The 18,720-nt window shown below is 32.5% G+C and overlaps 1 protein-coding gene across 1 annotated transcript; it reads right to left on the reverse strand.

Moving 5' to 3' along the window:
* Nucleotides 1–520: 520 nt before the first annotated feature.
* Nucleotides 521–7,035, reverse strand: LOC127709823 (dual specificity tyrosine-phosphorylation-regulated kinase 2-like). Its single transcript, XM_052215486.1, has one exon. The coding sequence runs from the start codon at nt 6,790–6,792 to the stop codon at nt 5,080–5,082; it is 1,713 nt and encodes a 570-aa protein (XP_052071446.1). The 5' UTR covers nt 6,793–7,035; the 3' UTR covers nt 521–5,079.
* Nucleotides 7,036–18,720: the final 11,685 nt, after the last annotated feature.

The following is an 18,720-nucleotide window of genomic DNA, read 5'->3' on the forward strand; positions in this document are numbered from 1 at the left end:
TTGTCTTGCTGATCATTTTAGCTGTGTACATTTTTTCTTTATCCACTAAATTTTATCAAAGAGCAATAACTTCAAAAAGGAATCTACTGACTATTTTGGCCATGTTGATATATTTGAAGATCTTGTTATGCTGATCATTTTACCTTTTTAAAGTTTACCTTTTCTCTATAGTATTAGGTAAAATGAAAAAAAAAGGTAAAAATCATAATTCAAGGACCAGAACTTCTAAAAAAGATGATAGACAAAACTTGCATTTTACCCCCAATGTGCTATTTATAGCAAAGTTGGTCATTTTAGATGGGGCAGGATCATTTGGAAATTGATGATAACTAGATACCCAAACGATCATTGGCTCAGTTGTTTCTGAGGAAAACTGTTTTGTTAAAGTAAACAGATAATTACGATGGACCACATGGATGCCAAGTGATTGCAAATATAGTTTCGAGCCATAAATGTTATAAACTGGATATATTTTTTACGGCCATGCCATTATTGTTTGGCTCCTAAAAAAAGAAGATAATTATATGTTGTGTCATTTTAATATACATATTTTTGACTTCATTACACTTCTGTTAATATAACGATACAGAGTCACTGTTACAAAAATGAGTTTCATCAAGTTAAAAATCTGCAGGATTTTTGTCGTTTTTAAAAAACAAAGATGTGTAAGAATTTGACAGTCTAGTTTCAAACAAGTAAACATCACACTTCAATTGAACAATATAAGAAAGATTGCAATAGAGCTATTTACAATATTTATAAATCCTGATTTTCTTTTAAACAAAATTTGTATATACAAATAAAAAATATGTTTAAAAATATTGGTAAAATATAAAATAACGACTTAAAAAACACAAATAACATATAAAACAATTCAGACTCATACATGTATTCACTCACAACCAATGCTTTACACCATGTGCCATTCTCTGCATTACATGTAAGTCACAAGTTTATGAGAACATTGTGTTAACCAGCCTTACCAGTGCTCTTTCATATAAAATAAAACTACATCTTAACCTATTGAATAGAACTATGTAACAGCATGGGTACTTCTCAACATTGACTAGATATAAAGTGTCATTGAAGCTTTTATCCAAAACTGATTAGGGTAAAATTACATATAATTAAAAGGCTCTGTGATCCAGAAACAAAAGATATGCGTTTAAAAAAAATACATTCTACCATAATAAGTTCTAATAAAAAATGCAGAGAATGACACTAAAAGAACAACAAAGAAATCTTTTAACTTAAAACCAGAAAAATTACAAGACAATGGATTTATACACTGTCATTTCTAACAAGTTAAAAAAAAATTTTGGTTTAAAAGAATTTTGAAATATTTTTAATGTACAACTAATTATAAGCTTTCCCCTCTATTAAAAAATATGAAAATATAAAAATGTGATGTTGCACTTTTTCTTAAAATAAAACGTAGGGAGTAAGAACCACCCTTTTCCCAAATCATTATGCAAACATATTTTTGTATCAGGTTTAAAGTTAAAATTTACAGTACAAATTAAGGAAGCATAATACACTACACACATCATCCCTCATGCACATGTATGACAAGAATTTATAGCAATGAACATTATTTATAATACTGATGGACTAGTATATTTTAAATCTTCTGTCATACTTTCAGGAACTGTTTCACCAAACACATTTGCACTTTATGTGTAAAACATATGGACCCAGTTGTTGAATGTATTGAACCATTGAAGAAATTTCAATGATTTTTAAATAAAACCCAAACAGTGTTGAAAAGCAAAGCACAACCCATTGCAACACAATGTCAACTGACCTTAACTTTTGATCGTGATACATGTATTAAACATCTTGTGGTAGACAGTTTTACCCAGTTTAGAACGATTGTTAGTAGACAGCCCCTTTTCCTTATTATCCACTTTTTATTGAAAAAAAAATTTGTTCTTATTAGCGGTGGAGGATTATACTGACAAACTTGCCTGATCTTAACAAAATAACATGACGAATGCTTTATCAATACTGATTTATCAAGGACAGTATAAAACGTCATTATTACAAACCAAAGACTAAGTAAATATCAACTGCACTTCATTACAGCAAATGAGTGTCATATATAATAATAAACCTCCATAGCTTACCTAACAGTAGCAATATGTTTTTTATTGACCCAGAGTATATTACTTTGCCATTAAGCATTACTTATTGATATAACAGACATGCCCACCCACTAGACTTGTAATCAACTATTTGACTGTGAAATATCACAAGGAATTAATTACATCCAAATAACTTCTCTCATGATAAAGACAGAACCAAGAGAATCTATGTTCAATTAATCTGGTACAGGTCAGATAAATCACTGTCCAGATATCAATTCTACTTCCTCACCATATCCAGCTAAATATATTAAAGGCAAGAGTTTCAAAACATGAAGCCTGTAGCTTTTGTAGTAGAAACACATTTTTAAATCATGTCCCTTTGACTCATCTATAGAAATATCAAATTAAAATATTGTTGACTCAATACAAATCATATAACTGTATTCATTGCACCGATATGCTTATTAATAAAAGTATTAAATTAGAATATATATAATATATACTGAATGTTATGAGATTGCATAATGGGATATGCAAATGTAAACCAGTAGCATTTTTTGTGTAAAATTATCTTGACTTTTTCTCAATATTTTTTTTGTGAAAGATTAACCAACACATGTACAAAATGTATATGAAATTCTGGAGATGTATTAATTACTTATTTACTGCAAATATCTTTATGGAAACAGAAAAAAAATAAAATACTTTCAAGGACATCTAAAAGTCATTGCTAAAATTCTGAACTGGTATAGTAGTATACATGTAAATGCCACAGCAACTTAAAACACTCTGTAGTACACACTTCTATTTATATCTCAAGATAAAAACATGGCAGTGAGAAGTAGAACAACACAACAACACACAATCTATATATATATATTATGTCGGGTATTAACCAAATTTGAATAATGATAAAAATTTTCATTCAATTGTTTTATTTCTTCTGAAAGTCATGTCTTTAAACTATGCGTCAAAATCTTAAGTTTCTCTGTTTTTATTTAGAAAAAGTGAAAAATGATTGGTGAGATTTTGAAAGGGGTGTGCATTTATAAAAAGTTATACCTGAGTATATATACATCTGAAACTGTATGTATGAAATGTATCCAAGAAAAAGTACCCTATAAAGCATATCCCTGGTTTGAAAAAAGTTTTGTACAAAAATTTGTCAAGTTTAAAAAATCTCTTCCTAAAAAAAAACATCCTAAATAAAACAGCTGTGTTAAGCACATCCCATTACACAAATTTATAACTAAAATTTAATGTTTCATCTTCATATTTAGATATAAATGCTTTTATTTAGAAAAAAAAGTAATTTTTTATGCTATAGTATTAAACGATGTTGGACAACAATTATTTCTGTCGATTGTGTTTTCCCAGCAATTGATCGTTTAATTACTGTTCATATGAAATGACTTTGTACTAAACAAAAATACAAATAAAATAGGAATGAAGGTTAGTTGCTGGTCAAATGAAAATGTATGGTAATACTTCCATGCTTAGTTCAAATATGCACAGATATTGATTTCTAACCTATGTACCTAGATCAATATGTCTGAATTCTGGTCTTGTTACTCATGACCTGTATTTCTTTGACAGACAATTTGTGGATATCATATAGACAGCAATGCCATTGGGGATATTATTAACCTTACTGATGAAAACCAGTTGTGTATTTACATGCACATATCAACAAGCAGGGGTAGTTTGGCAACAATGAATCATCATTTGAATTAAAAAAAATGGCATGATTTTGGTCTATTCACAATTAATTTACCCTTTGAGACTGGCCTCTCATTAATTCAAAGATTTTTTTTCATTTTTTTTTTAAGAAAGAACCAAAATTAAATTTTCACATAGTTGACTTTTTATAGCTGATAACAATTTTCCAATATATTAAAGAAATAATAATTTTCCAATATGCATTTCAGTTTAGTAAAGTAAGCTTATAAAATAACTGCATTTTTTTCATTGCAATTTATGTCAAATACAATACATGTATACTGCAAATTATAGATAGGGCCAACAGATATGAATGTATAAAATGTATACATTTCCTATTTAAAAGTCAACAATAATATGTTTATAATAATGCCAAATATTTCACTGTATTTTTATAATTTTATGTCGTCATTTGAGGAAATATCTAGTATATCTGGGGATTTTTAAAGCACATTCTTTTTGAAACATCACATTTCAAAGTTATCAGGGTCAAGTTGACAATACTTAGCTATGATTACACCAACATATAATAAAATAAAAATACAAAATAGGTTGAATTAAGACAGTGGTGTTTAGTTACAAAATGACAATACCTGTTTTGTTTGTATTTTAAATTTTCTCTTTGCATGTAGTGACAACAACATTTCTTTTATGCAGGAAGTTAAAGAATAATCTTGGTGTTTCTTTTCACCAAATACATGTTGGTCACGTCAATACATATATCATAATCCAAAATATTTTTATAAAAAGAGATATTACAAGAAAAATTGGAGCCTTATAGCATTCTGAAATAAAACAAACAATAAGTTATTAATAATCAAAGTAGCACTCACAGTACATCACATGGTTTCAAATAAATACAGCCTTCAGTCAAAATGTTAAAATAACAATGCTGATCACAGAAAGGCTTATATTGAATAAAAACTCCTGGATTTTTCTGATGAAGCATATATCTCTCAACACTATCCAAAGACTTAACAAGTAAAAGAAACTGTTTCAGTTACTATATCATTTGCATACACACACATGAATATATCTATGGACTTAAATACTCCAGACTTGTTCAGTTATACTGGTGCATATAATATACTTGGACTTTCAACCATGAACAGAATTTGGCTTTCCAGAATATAAAGTGAATCACACAATCATTTATTACTGAACATCAGGCAATAAATTTAGGGTGCATGATGATCTGTTAAAACACTAGATCAAGAAATTTTGGACGGCAATTCACAAAATTTTGCATCACAATACTTGTAAAAGATAATCTCTACGTTGTTGATCCTATTTGTGGCAGTTTTGTTCGAGGGGGCATCGGAGCCGACATTTCATCATAAGTTACTGGGTTTCGTCCTTTGCTACTTGAATTTCCACTTTGTGGCCCTTTTGAAATTATTACACTTGCAGTATTAGCTGTAGATGTCTTCCTTCGTGAAGCAGAGTCGGTTCTTACTTCATTTGGTGGTGGTTTTGGCAACCTTCGTCTCAACCACGGATGTCGCAATGCCTGACCTGGGGTCATTCGGGTTGATGGATCCCAATCTAAACATCTCTTCATAAAATCAGAAAACAATGGATCTTCACATCCTTTCAATGCAGTTACCAGATCTTTACTATTAGGAGGACCTCTAGGTTTTCCTCTTCTTGACCGTCCACCATTCAGTACAGTGCTGCCATCAGGTAATGTTGTAACTGTACAGTATCTTGGATACCCTTTTGAACTGATAAAATTACGTGCTCTCTTTGACTGATCTAATAACTTTTGGGGTGGCATGCCATTCAGTTCAACAATGCAAGCTAATTGATCACCTTCATCTTCTCCTGGAAACAGTGGATATCCTGTTAACAATTCTGCTAAGATACATCCTAAACTCCACATATCTATAGGCATTCCGTACTTTGCACCGAGAATCACTTCAGGTGCTCTATAAAACCTAGACTGAATGTATGTGTATATACGTTGATGTTCATAACAACTTGAACCAAAGTCTATTACTTTAATTCCACTACGACCCTGCTGTTTCAAAAGAATGTTCTCTGGTTTAAGGTCACAATGAATGATTCTATTTTTATACAATGCATCTAAACACTGCAAAATTGAGTGAGCAAACTTTCTAACGAGTTGTAAACTGAATCCCTGGAATTTATTTTTCTTAATGAGTTCATACAAGTTCATACTAAGTAATTCAAATGTAATACATATGTGATTACGGAATGAAAAATGTTCTAACATATGAACTATGTTCATAGTATTGTCCTTGTCTTGCTTTTTAAGGTGCTCTAAAATTCTAATTTCTTCTTGTGCTTGTCGGTGAAAGCGTTTTTCATTACGGACCATTTTTAAAGCAATATGCTGAGCTACTTTATGATCATATGCCTTTACTACTTGACCAAAGCTTCCTTTTCCTATTACTTTTAATACTTCGTAACGATATGCTATATGATCATGTGGAACATGAATATAGGAGCCTTGGTCATCATCATAACCATTGTTGTTTGCACCGCCTACAACACCTTGCCTTTTCTTTGCATTTTGTCCCACGAAAAAGACAGACGGAAAATTAAAAATTTCATGATGCTCGAAAGATGTCAATTTATGCATAAACTGTTTCATTGCCGATTCTGGACTCCATGCAGTGTTACGTCGGGCTGCGGAACCGCCTTTGCTCCCAATACTTCCTGCACTTGAACTTGGACGTGCTACAACATTGGAATCTTTAGATGAATCTCCTGTATGCTGTCCATGATGTTTTGAATGCGAGTGATGTTTGTGGTCTTCATATAACTGCTGCACCTTCACGCCACTCGCTATGTGGGCACTATGGGCACCCCCACCCCCTACAGTTTGACTTGTAAGGGGTGGTAAATGTTGGGCTGCATCTATTGTTGTTTGATGAGAATACATATCGCCAGTGGTCAGCATGGACCTTGTTCTTTGAACCGAGAGTGGTTGAATAGGCAGGGGTTTGACTCGTGTTGACATTTTCCCCCCTCCTGATTGTTTATGACCCTGAGATTTTGCCTGGAGACCAATTTTGTCTTCATTTGTTAATCATTCAATGATCTCACCTCAAATTTGTTGTTTACATGGTCAATGAGATGTAGAATTACTGTCTGGCATCAAATTATATCCCAAAAACACATCTGTTGCTATTTTTTAAGACAGTATGGAGGATCGGTTGCCAAGCACGACCCAGTTGTGCAGTGTCTATGACGTCATGGAAACTGTGGTCACATGTGCACAGAAAAAGAAATCAATAAATTTTACTTGTAATTTTTACAAAACGAAACATACGCGTATATATTCGGATAAGGTATTTTATATAAATATCAATTGGAATATTATATAATATATCAAAGAAAAATCCTTGGTTATACAAATATGACAGAGCCACTTTTAAGGCTACTTGAATAATTGTAAAAATCATATAAATTCTGTATTATAACTGGGACAGTACTATATATTGTACATTTGTATACTCCTAGATCATATGTATTTATTGTAATATATACTATTCCCAGATTAAAATGGCTGTATTTATAATAAAAGTTTCATATATTGGACCTAGGACTCGAAAGAGATAAATTCACTGTATTAGTCTCAGCTTAAACATTGTAACCGGGTTAAAATTATTTACTTGCAGTTTTTTTGTATTATAAGTTATGATGAATATTCACGAGGTAATGTATCAGATTGATCGTACTATGCTTGAAATGAGAGGGAAACAGGTTGAACAACGAATGATCCAGCTCATGTTCCTAAATACAACCAGTAGTCTTTATCACACTTGATGCTACAAACGCAACAAACAGGATCAAAATTAAAACAAGACAGAAATCAACCAAATAACATCCAACAAGACGTGAAATTATCCAACAGCTGTACCAACTATCTTTAACTTGAACAGACAGCAGTAAAACCAGCTAATCAAATACCAACACAAAGTATGGTACCGAATAAAATATAAACATTTGCCACAGCTGCAACCCAGGGCAAATACAGAAGCCACAATTAAGCACCATTAGAAATAAACCAAGCAGTAAATTCTACTACCACCACCATATATGAATCAGAGCAAATTAAATCCTAAACGACCTTCTCGAAAATAGCTTCAGCTCAGGAAAGAACACAAGCTATATACAGAACAACGCGGGACGAGAAATCCGCCACAACCGAAGGCTTCTACAGAAAACAATATGGAAAAGAACTATTCATCTATTAACTAATTTTAAAAGCCCGTTTACGGGACGTATTATGGCATACTGTTGTCCATCCGTCCGTCCGTCCGCGTCACCATATCGAACAATAACTCAAAAACGCTTTAAACAATTTGCTTGAAACTTTGGTGAATTGTTTATATCTATTGACGTGAGCTCCCTTTCGATTTTCATAAATTTAGGATTTTACGTTTCCGAGTTATGGAATTTTATTCATTAAAAACGGGGATTTTCCATTTTTCGGATAATACCTCAAAAATGCTGTGAGCAGTTTTCATGAAACTTTGGTAAATTGTTTATATCTATTGACGTGAGCTCCCATTCGATTTATATAAAATTTCGATTTTACGTTTCTGAGTTGTGGGGTTTCATTCATTAAAAAAGAAGGATTTTCCAGTTTTCGGACAATCACTCAAAAGTTCTTTGAGCAGTTTTCATGAAAATTTGGTGACTGGTTTATATCTACTAAAATGACCTCCCTTTAGTTTTTTTTAATAAATTTCTCATATGACATTGAGGAGTTATGGAACTTTATTCTTTGAAAAATCGACGGGCGTATCATGCGCCTGTTCCAAGTCAATCACCTCTAGCCTTTGATCGTCTTGTGTGTTTTTCTTAATTTTTTGTTCATTTATATGTTTCAGAGTTTAGTGTGGCGTCCATTTCGCTGAACTAGTATACATTATTGTTTAGGGGCCAGCTGAAGCCCGCCTCCGGGTGCGGGATTATCTCGCTGAGTTGAAGACTTATTGGTAGCCATGGGCTGTTTTCTACTCTTTGGTCGGGTTGTTGTCTCTGACACATTCCCCCTTTCCATTCTCAATCTTATTCAAATATTCTATGTCTACACGGACTCGAATGAAACCAATATATACTGCAGAAGATTGTCCCCGATTATGACTACCACGTCTCATGTTTTGATGATAATGATATTGATATCGGTAGAAGAGAAAAGGGGTGTTATAACTCTATCGCACAAAACATTTTCGCACAAAATTAAAAAAAAACTTGAAAAAGAGAAAAGCATTGTGGTAATTGCATAAATTCGTACAGTAATTATCCTAATCAACAATTATTTGCCAACACGATGACATATCTCAATATAAAGAATATCTGGAAATAAATCTAATCAAAAGTAGGCAAATATGATGACTCGCATAGTAGTATTGTAATTGTCAATCTAAACGGATAACTAATATCAACAATGAATAACAACCATGATAAACTTCTGAAGGAGTTATGTAGAAAACATCATGTTAAAACAGTCAATGTTCTATCTTTTACCACCATTAAGGAAAATCATGCTGAAAAATGGACTATATCCTGGAAAAAGTGGTAAAGATACATTAGGAACACAGCAATAGAAGGTCAATTCCATCTAAATGGATCAGCCCACTTTCTAATAAGAGCAAAAACTAATACATGTATGTCAATAGAATTTGATAAGATCAAAGGGAATAGGGTCAAAACAAACAAGAGTGCACACGCTGAAATGTCTCGCCTACTATACTGACCGTTGATTTCATGTTGATAGTCCTACATGTAAAGTTTTACTACAAGTATCACATTAACATTTATGATCCAAGAAAATGAGGTCAAGGTCAGATAAACCAAGCCAGAAATACATGTACACCTTTAATACAATCCCTCCATACACAGAATATAGATGACCTATTGCTTATAGTATAAAAGAAACAGACCAAACCATGGAAATTCTATACTGACAAATGAACCATGAAAATGAAGTCAAGGTCATTTGAACCCTGCCAGACAGACATGTACACCTTAAAATCATTCCATGCATCAAATATAGTTGACCTATTGCTTAAGGTTTCTAAGAAAAAAAGTTAACCAGGAAAACTGAACATTGACCAATCAATCATGAAAATGAGGTGAAAGTCAGATGATACCTGCCAGACAGACATATACACCTTACAATCATTCCATACACCAAATATAGTTGACCTATTGCTTAAAGTTTAAGAAAAACAGACCAAAACACAAAAACTTAACATAAGCAATGAACCATGAAAATGAGGTCAAGGTCAAATAAAACCTGCCAGATTGACATGTACATCATTGAATATTTCCATACACCAAATATAGTTGACCTATTGCATACAGTATTAGAAAAACAGACCAAAACACAAAAACTTAACATTGAGCAATGAACCGTGAAAATGAGGTCAAGGTAAAAAAAAAACCTGCCAGACTGACATGTACATCGTAAAATATTTCCATACACCAAATATAGTTGACCTATTGCATACAGTATTAGAAAAACAGACCAAAACACAAAAACTAAACTATGACCACTGAACCATGAAAATGAGGTCAAGGTCAGATGACACCTGCCAGTTGGACATGTACACCTTACTATCATTACATACACCAAATATAGTAGACCTATTGCTTATAGTATCTCAGATATGGACTTGACCACGAAAACTTAACCTTGTTCACTGATCCATGAAATGAGGTCGAGGTCAAGTGAAAATTGTCTGACAGGCATGAGGACCTTGCAAGGTACGCACATACCAAATATAGTTATCCTATTACTCATAATAAGCTGAGAGAAATTAACATTACAAAAAATCTTAACTTTTTTTTCAAGTAGTCACTGAACCATAAAAATGAGGTCAAGGACAATGGACATATGACAGACGGAAACTTCATACCATAAGGCATCTATATACAAAGTATGAAGCATCCAGGTCTTCTACCTTCTGACATATTATGCTTTTAAGAAGTTAGTTAACGCCGCCGCCGGATCACTATCCCTATGTCGAGCTTTCTGCGACAAAAGCCGCAGGCTCGACAAAAAAACTAAAACATTCTGAAATGGAAGGATTCTAACATATCGTCCAATTTGATTAAAATACAGATCAAATGTCCAAGCTTTGCTTATCAGGATCTGACAGCACTCCGTTTAACTATATTCTGGTCATTATTACCTTAGCCAATGAGATTTCAGCCTTCAAATTTTTTGAAGGTGTGTATCAATCCGACAAAACCAGAGGATTCCGAAATGTAGAAAAGTAAAACGGATCGTTTTCAAATCCTTGAAAGCATCGCTTGGACACAGGATCTCCATTTTAATCAGATTGACATATCGTCATATCAGAAAACAATAGAAACACTACAGAAGCAGATTGACGACCAACAAGTATTAAATACAGACAGATGAACAGGCATCAAACTTCATTAACACCTTGTCCAAAGACAGCAAAACAAATGTCAAGAAAAAAGTCTCCCTACAAGGACCAAACTGGAAAGCCTCTGGTAAGGTAATAGAAGTGATGTCAAAAAAGAAAAATGCCTTTTATAACTGAGAGCAAAATAGAAGAACTAAAAATCAGGAGAACACAGAATAATATGAAAAGATGAAATGCAAAAGAGAACTAAGAAAACAAGTCCGCCAAGAAGAGCATCTGGATAGTTTTGTGCTCTGTGTTTATTTATTCAACATTGGCTAGAGGTATAGATGGAGGGTTTGAGATCACACAAAATATGTTAAACCCGCAGCATTCATGCGCCTGTCCAAGCCAGGAACCTCTAGCCTTAGTTAGTCCTGTGTGTTTTTTAATTTTAGTTTTAATATTTATATGTTTCGGAGTTTGGTGTGGCGTCCATTACGCTGAACTAGTAGACATTATTGTGTATGGGCCAGCTGAAGCCTGCCTCCGGGTGTGGGATTTTCTCGCTGCGTTGGAGAAACATTGGTGGCCTTGGGCTGTTTTCTGCTCTTTGGTCTGGTTGTTGTCTCTTTGACACATTCCCCGTTTCCATTCTCAATTCTAGTATACTGATGCGCATTTAAAAATAACATTAATTTCACGATAAAAATTCATCAAACCTTGAATTTTCATATAGGATTTAGTGAAAGAGTATGGTCAGTCAAAAGGACAAAAATAAATTATTGTCAATTTGAAAGAAAACAACATGAGACAAAAATAATAATGATGGAAATCGTGATTCCAACCGCATCTAGTTGAGAATTATGGTATTTGTTAAGTCCGAAAAGTCTACCTTGTAAATAAATGATTCTTATACAACTGATTCTTTATTCGGTAAAAACAAGTGTAACTGCAAGATACTGCTCACTGACGATACCCCCGCCGCAACTGGATAATTTTAATAGTTAAAATATGTAAGTGTCCGGTAAACAGGAAGTTGTTGAGTGATGAATCTGAAACCGCACCACACGGTATAGCTGACTGATATAAACCCTGAAACCAAATTTCAGAAATTCTTATGATGCAGTTCCTCAGAAAGCTGCGACGAAAAACATTCATGGGACGGATGGACGGACTGACGGATGGACTTGACGGATGGACGGATGGATGGACGGACGGACGGACGGACAGACAGAGGTAAAACAGTATACCCCCACTTTTTTAAAGCGGGGGTATAAAAATGACGCCAAGGTGGGGTAGGGTATAAAAAATATTGCAACCCAGTAAATCCATGCCGATTAGTAGCGTCTGCTTGGCTATACGGGATGTAATTGTAGATACGCAAATACTTCTGGTCAGAATGAGCACATTTCACTAAGAACCTAACTACTGGATTTATTGTTTATTTGTTCTAGTCCTGAAAATGCACGGAATCATACAGTTTGCCGCTAGACGTTAAGCAAACTTAAAACTTGTCTTTTTTATTCATAAATACTCTTTTGGGGTGCAGGTTTCAATATTGAATCATCCTCTCCCAAGCTGCACAGCGGTTCTTGGTCCTCGTTTGCCTCATTATGGATATTCTTGACAGTGTTGCCCTCATAAAGAAGTTTGTATAAAACAAAGATCAGAACCATGGATGTCAGCAGAGATTTTGATAAATATTCAACTAAGCGACAAACTTTAATCTGATTTTAAGATTTCTAAAAATCCTGAAGATTATAAGAAGTTTAGTGAACTCAGAAATCATGTTCAAAGATCATGTAAAACTGCAAAATCTGACTACCATAGTAATGAAATTTGAGAAAATAGCAGTAATCCAAAACAACTTTGGAATAGTTTTAAAAATTTGGTATACCAAAAGGATCCTAAATCATATCCAAATATAGTTCTAAATATTGATGGGTAAAACTGTCATGATAAAAAAAAAATCAAATAGTTTTAACTCTTTCTTTACAACGATAGCATCTGGTAGAAAAACTACCAAGCGCAAAGGATTTGTATAGTGCCACTACAAATGTTGTAAAATCTTTCTATGTTCGGAGAAGGAAATCAGATATAATTTTTAATCTTAAACATGTAACAGAGGTTTTTGTTTATAAAGAACTATGTAGTTTAAATACAAGTAAGAGCATGGGCCTAGATGGTATTTCAGCAAGGTTTCTCAGGGATGCAGCCCCAATTCTGAAAATTCCCATTACATTCGTTTCTGTTCTCTAACTTTAGTTTGCCTCAACCAAATGTTCTGAAACTTATACACAATGCTTATTAACACAAAACACAGATCAAGTTTGAATTTGGGTAGCGTCATTTTTCCGTTCTAGAGTTATGTCCCTTTAAAAATGGAAAAATTGCTGAATTTTTTGTTTGTTCTCTAACTTTAGTTTGCCTCAAACAAATTTTATGAAACTTATGAGCAATGCTTATTACCACAAAACACAGATCAATTTGGAATTTTGGTGGTGTCACTTTTTCTGTTCTAGAGTTATACCCCTTTACAAATGGAAAAATTGCAGAACTTAAGTTTGCCTCAACCAAGTGTTATGAAACTTATACACAATGCTTATAAGCTTATTACCACAAAACTCAGATCAAGTACAAATTTGGGTAGTGTCACTTTTACCGTTCTTGTGTTATTTCCCATTATAACGTTATATGCAAGCAGGGGCATCATCTGTGTCCCATGGACACATTCCCCATTTATTTCACTATAGCATTGACAATCAAATCACCAGTCAGAAACAGATCAATTATTTTACCCAAATATTTTAATAAAATTTTTGGATTCAATATTAATACTAGTACAAGAGATAGCAAAATCACCAAGGTTTTTCCACCAGGACCAAAAATTATACTCTCTGTCTTTCCCAAGTGTAGGGACAATTTATTGTCAGTTAGGGAACGACCATTTAACTTCAAGGGGGGGGGGTTATGGTTTTTTCCTTATAAAAATATTCTGATCCCCAAATTGATGATTTACCCCATACATGTACCTTATAGTGTTAAATTTTGAAAAAAAAATAATTTGATTGATAGCGTCAAAAAACTTTAAAAAAAAAAAATATTTGTGCTTTGTGCGAGAAAAAAAATTTCGGACTCGGACAAAAAACCATAACCCCCCAACTTGAAGTTAAATGGTTGCTCCCTTAACCACTCATGGCATGACTCCAGCATTTTGGATAATTTATTAGAGATGATCCCAGGGTCTATATGGGAAAATAAAATTGCAGTATCATCTGCATATATATCAAAACTTTACAATCTGATTCAATGCTAGTATGAACATCATTGACATAGATCAAAAACAATAGTGGACCCAGTAAGCTGCCTTGAGGGACACCACATGTGATATTACACACTTATGAAGTTACCCCATTTACACTTACAACCTGTTTTCTGTTTGTCAAATAGGACTAAAACCAAGATATAGATCTAACCCCAATAACTTCTAATTCTTTACATAGTATCTTATGATCTACTGTGTCAAACACCTTCTGTAGGTCTAATAGGAACATGCCTGTTAAAAGACCTTTGTCTGTTTGAGTTTTAATGTGATCTATTAAGTGAATGAGACAAGAATCAGTTGAATAAGAACTTCTAAATCCTGAATGAAACTCAAATAATAAATTATTTGAAATCAAGACTTTTTCAAGTTGCTTATAGGCAGCTTTTTCTAGAATTTTAGAAACAATACTTAAAATGCTAACAGGCCTGTAATTTTCAGGCTAGAGTGTGTCATTTTTCTTAAATAGGGGCTTGACCTTAGCCATTTTTAGATCGTCAGGGACCGTACCTTCAGAGATAGATAAATTTATTAAGAAAAAAATCAGCAATTTTTCCATTTGTAAAGGGCCATAACTCTAGAACGGTAAAAATGACGCCACCAAAATTCAAACTTGATCTGTTTTTTGTGGTAAAAAGCATTGTGTATAAGTTTCATAATATTTGGCTGAGGTATACTAAAGTTAGAAAATGGTAACCAATTTTGGGTTGTACTGACTACGTACAGATGGACAAGGGTAAAACTTAATGCCCCTCCGCTACGGCGGGGGCATGAAAAGTAAAGGCTTAAATTTTTATATAGAAACATAGAGTGTCTAAATTTTCAATCTAGGAAAACATTTTTGTCATTTTGATTATGCATGTTCATGCTGGTATGAAGGTATATCAAAACAAATGAAGAATAAACTTCAAGTGGCACAACATAAGATTATGAGATTTATTCTGCAATTACATCCTAGAAAGAGTGTGAGATATATTGAATTTGAAATTTTTATTTTTAAATATTAGTAATAGAGTCAAACAACTGAGACTCAATCTTTAACAATATATGGCTAAATTATTTACATACTAATTTTGTTAGAAATGGAACATCTTTCAACACAAGATCTAGTAACATGAATTTAATGTGCCTTTTATAGCATATCATACAATATTGATTTAACTCATGGTTGAAGCCTTAACTTTTTTTTACACAAAATCAATTTGATGTGCACTTTCAAAAAATGCAAAGAAAAATAATCATGACGTGCTTTATGAGATATTTTCAGTTTGCAATTTTTGCAATGTTTAATTTTTTTGCAATTTCTGATGAGTAGCATTCAAAAAGTGTCATCATGTTATAATATGCCAAAAGATGGTCAAAGTCCCATAACTCCAGCAAATTTTATAAAGTGATCATTTGTAAAATACAAATGATAATCCATTGATCAGATAAACAGAAAAACACATTTTCAAAATATTTCTATATAATGTTAACTACTTGTACCAAAACAACCATTTATCAGTTAAATGTCTTTTGCTTTTGTTACTGTCTATTGACCGTCCAATGTTAATAAAATTCATTTTTGACATACAAGCAAGATGAACTGTGAGCTATTGCTAACTACTGATACCCCTTCTATAAGTATTTTTTAAACAGGGTAGCATGCCCACATGAAGCTTGATGCCAAATTTAAGGAAGTTCTGATTTATTGTGCTCCTGAAAAAAATGCAATATAAATTTCATACATGGCCATTAAATGTAATAATATACGAGTATTCTGGTAAACAAAGTTAATGAGCGATGAATGTTAAAATACATCACACATTATAGCATGCATAACATCAAGCTTGATATCAACTTTCAGAAAGCTCTGATTCATAGTTTCTAAGAATGTGACAAACATTTTCATGGGATGGATAGATACATAATCTGTCATTCAGAAAGGGGTATGAAAACTTTAACCACAGACTCAACCTTAATGTTGACAACAATGATGACACAAAGATGGAACAGTCAGGATTCTACTTCATCAAAATTATCTCCCCATTATGCCACCTAATTTTTGTAATCGTAAAAATGGAAGCCATTGTAGTGATGACGCGCTGTCAATATAGCTCTTGAAAACCGATAAATTTATCCACATAGCATCATTACCATCCTTATATGCCTGTTGTATTTTAAAAGACAAATGTATCTACTAGCTATTGAGCATCATTTAATGTACTTTTTTATGCATTTGGTCAACTTCAAACTATTGTCTGATCTGTTGTCGGGGGGAATTTTCGAAAGTTCAAAAATTTTCAAAAAAATTCTAATTAAATATTTAATGGAAGGGTAGTCTAAAAATTTTCAGAGGTTGAAGACTAATTACCCTAGATAACACACACAAAAAATGAAGTTTTTTTTTAATTTATGCAGTTTTAAGATCCACTTGAAAAGTCTGTCGTCAAGTACTTTTAATAAAAATTTGTTATTCAAACACACCTACTCTGCATGTTGTTATGACTCAATAGAAAGGTATTTCACTTGACCCATATATTTCATTTTTTAGTACTATAAATTTTCAATGTTATTATATCAACCCAGAGCCTAAATATATAAAAGTAATAGAATCTGAAGCGAGATGATGTATCAAATATTTTTCTTTTATATATGTTTTCAAAACAGAATAGTCAACTCAAAAACACGCCTGAACATAAAAAGGTGTACTCGACTTTCTCTTTTCGATGAAATAATTGCCCATTTTGGTTTTTTTTCCCAAAAAACTGTTGTTGGGGTCAGAGATGCAAATTAATGCTTAAAAAAGATCAATCTGTTAGCTTTCTTTGGAATTTTTTCGGCAGAATTTATGCTTATGCACAAAAAAAAGATCCACATGTATTTGCACCTACCACAATCGACTGTTTTGAGAAAATTTGTCTATAATTTAAAAGTTTACAAATATCTCGAAGCTCCATACCATAATTTAAGTAAAAACACCATGCATAAAATTAGGCACATTTGTTAAACTTTTAAATCTCATAGAAACAGATGTAAACAATTCAAATTTACCAATTTGGCCTTTTTTACCTTCTTTAACATAGAGTTCCATATCTTTTGTTTAATATCAACTGGATTTTCGCCTGGGATTGTTGAATCAATGTCTCACCTCAAAGGGCATTTTTTTCTTGGTGTGAACATATAAAACATCGTCCTTTTAAATTATAATTTTCAACTCAATTTTGTTGAAATACCATAAATTGGGATATTTTTATAGTTTTTTTTTTACAATTGAGTTGTGATCCAATTTTGGTGTGTTAAATATTAGCACTTTTTGCCAATATTTGCATTTTGATTTCAAGTGGAATACATTGTTCTTTGTCAGTTGTCTGTGACAGGTTCAGACAAAACACAAGTGTGATAAAAAGAGAAAAACATTAAACTTAAACAATTAAATCAGATCAAAATTAATTGCAAAAAATTGACCTGGTGAGATTAGTTGAAGTTTACATTTGATTGATTACCACTGTAAGTTACAATTATATTGATTTGGTAAATAAGTAAGAGTGGACATTTATTACACTGTGTTTACACCATTTGATAGTTCATACTTAAATAATTAGTGTGATTGTTGTTTCTCTCATTAAATTAAAGCAAATATTACATGTTTAGTATCTTTTTAATTATGATTATAGATAAACTTTCATTCATATTTTAGGTCAATGTATTTTTTGGTGACTTTAACTTTGGAACTTTCATCTTGGGCACCAAATAAATCAAAATATGACTACAGCAAAAATATCAGAATTATTGGATCTATATATACTATATTGCAATTTTCCAGACAAAAAGTAATACTAACATTTACATCGCCAGAAAATGAGAATGAATCACAACAAAAAAATAAGCAAATAAACTTGTAACCAACAATTTTTTAAAAACTTCTGTTATATTTGAAATATAAAGCAGCAAATTGTAGGTGATGAATATCATTGTATATTCTGATGTAGCTGCCTTTAGTTACATTATACTGATATAACAAGAGTATAGTGGCATCAGGTCAATGAAGTATAACTTTTAATTCCTTTTGTAGCAAATGAGATACCTTTCAGTTCAACTCTTAATATCTTATGAAATATATGTCATGAGCAAAAATTTATGAATACAATCTCAAACATCTCTTTTAAAATATGCAAACCATTCTTAAAATCTGCTATTTATGATGACAATAGAAGATTAAGATTTCAACTTCTTACCTTAGACAAAAAAGACA

This window comes from Mytilus californianus, unplaced genomic scaffold (assembly GCF_021869535.1).
Source record: "Mytilus californianus isolate M0D057914Y unplaced genomic scaffold, xbMytCali1.0.p SCAF_1, whole genome shotgun sequence".
Taxonomy (NCBI): Eukaryota; Metazoa; Mollusca; class Bivalvia; order Mytilida; family Mytilidae; genus Mytilus; species Mytilus californianus.

Bases quoted from the DNA above. Each gene is read 5' to 3' on its own strand.
- LOC127709823 (XM_052215486.1), bottom strand. From the start codon at position 6,792: ATGTCAACACGAGTCAAACCCCTGCCTATTCAACCACTCTCGGTTCAA.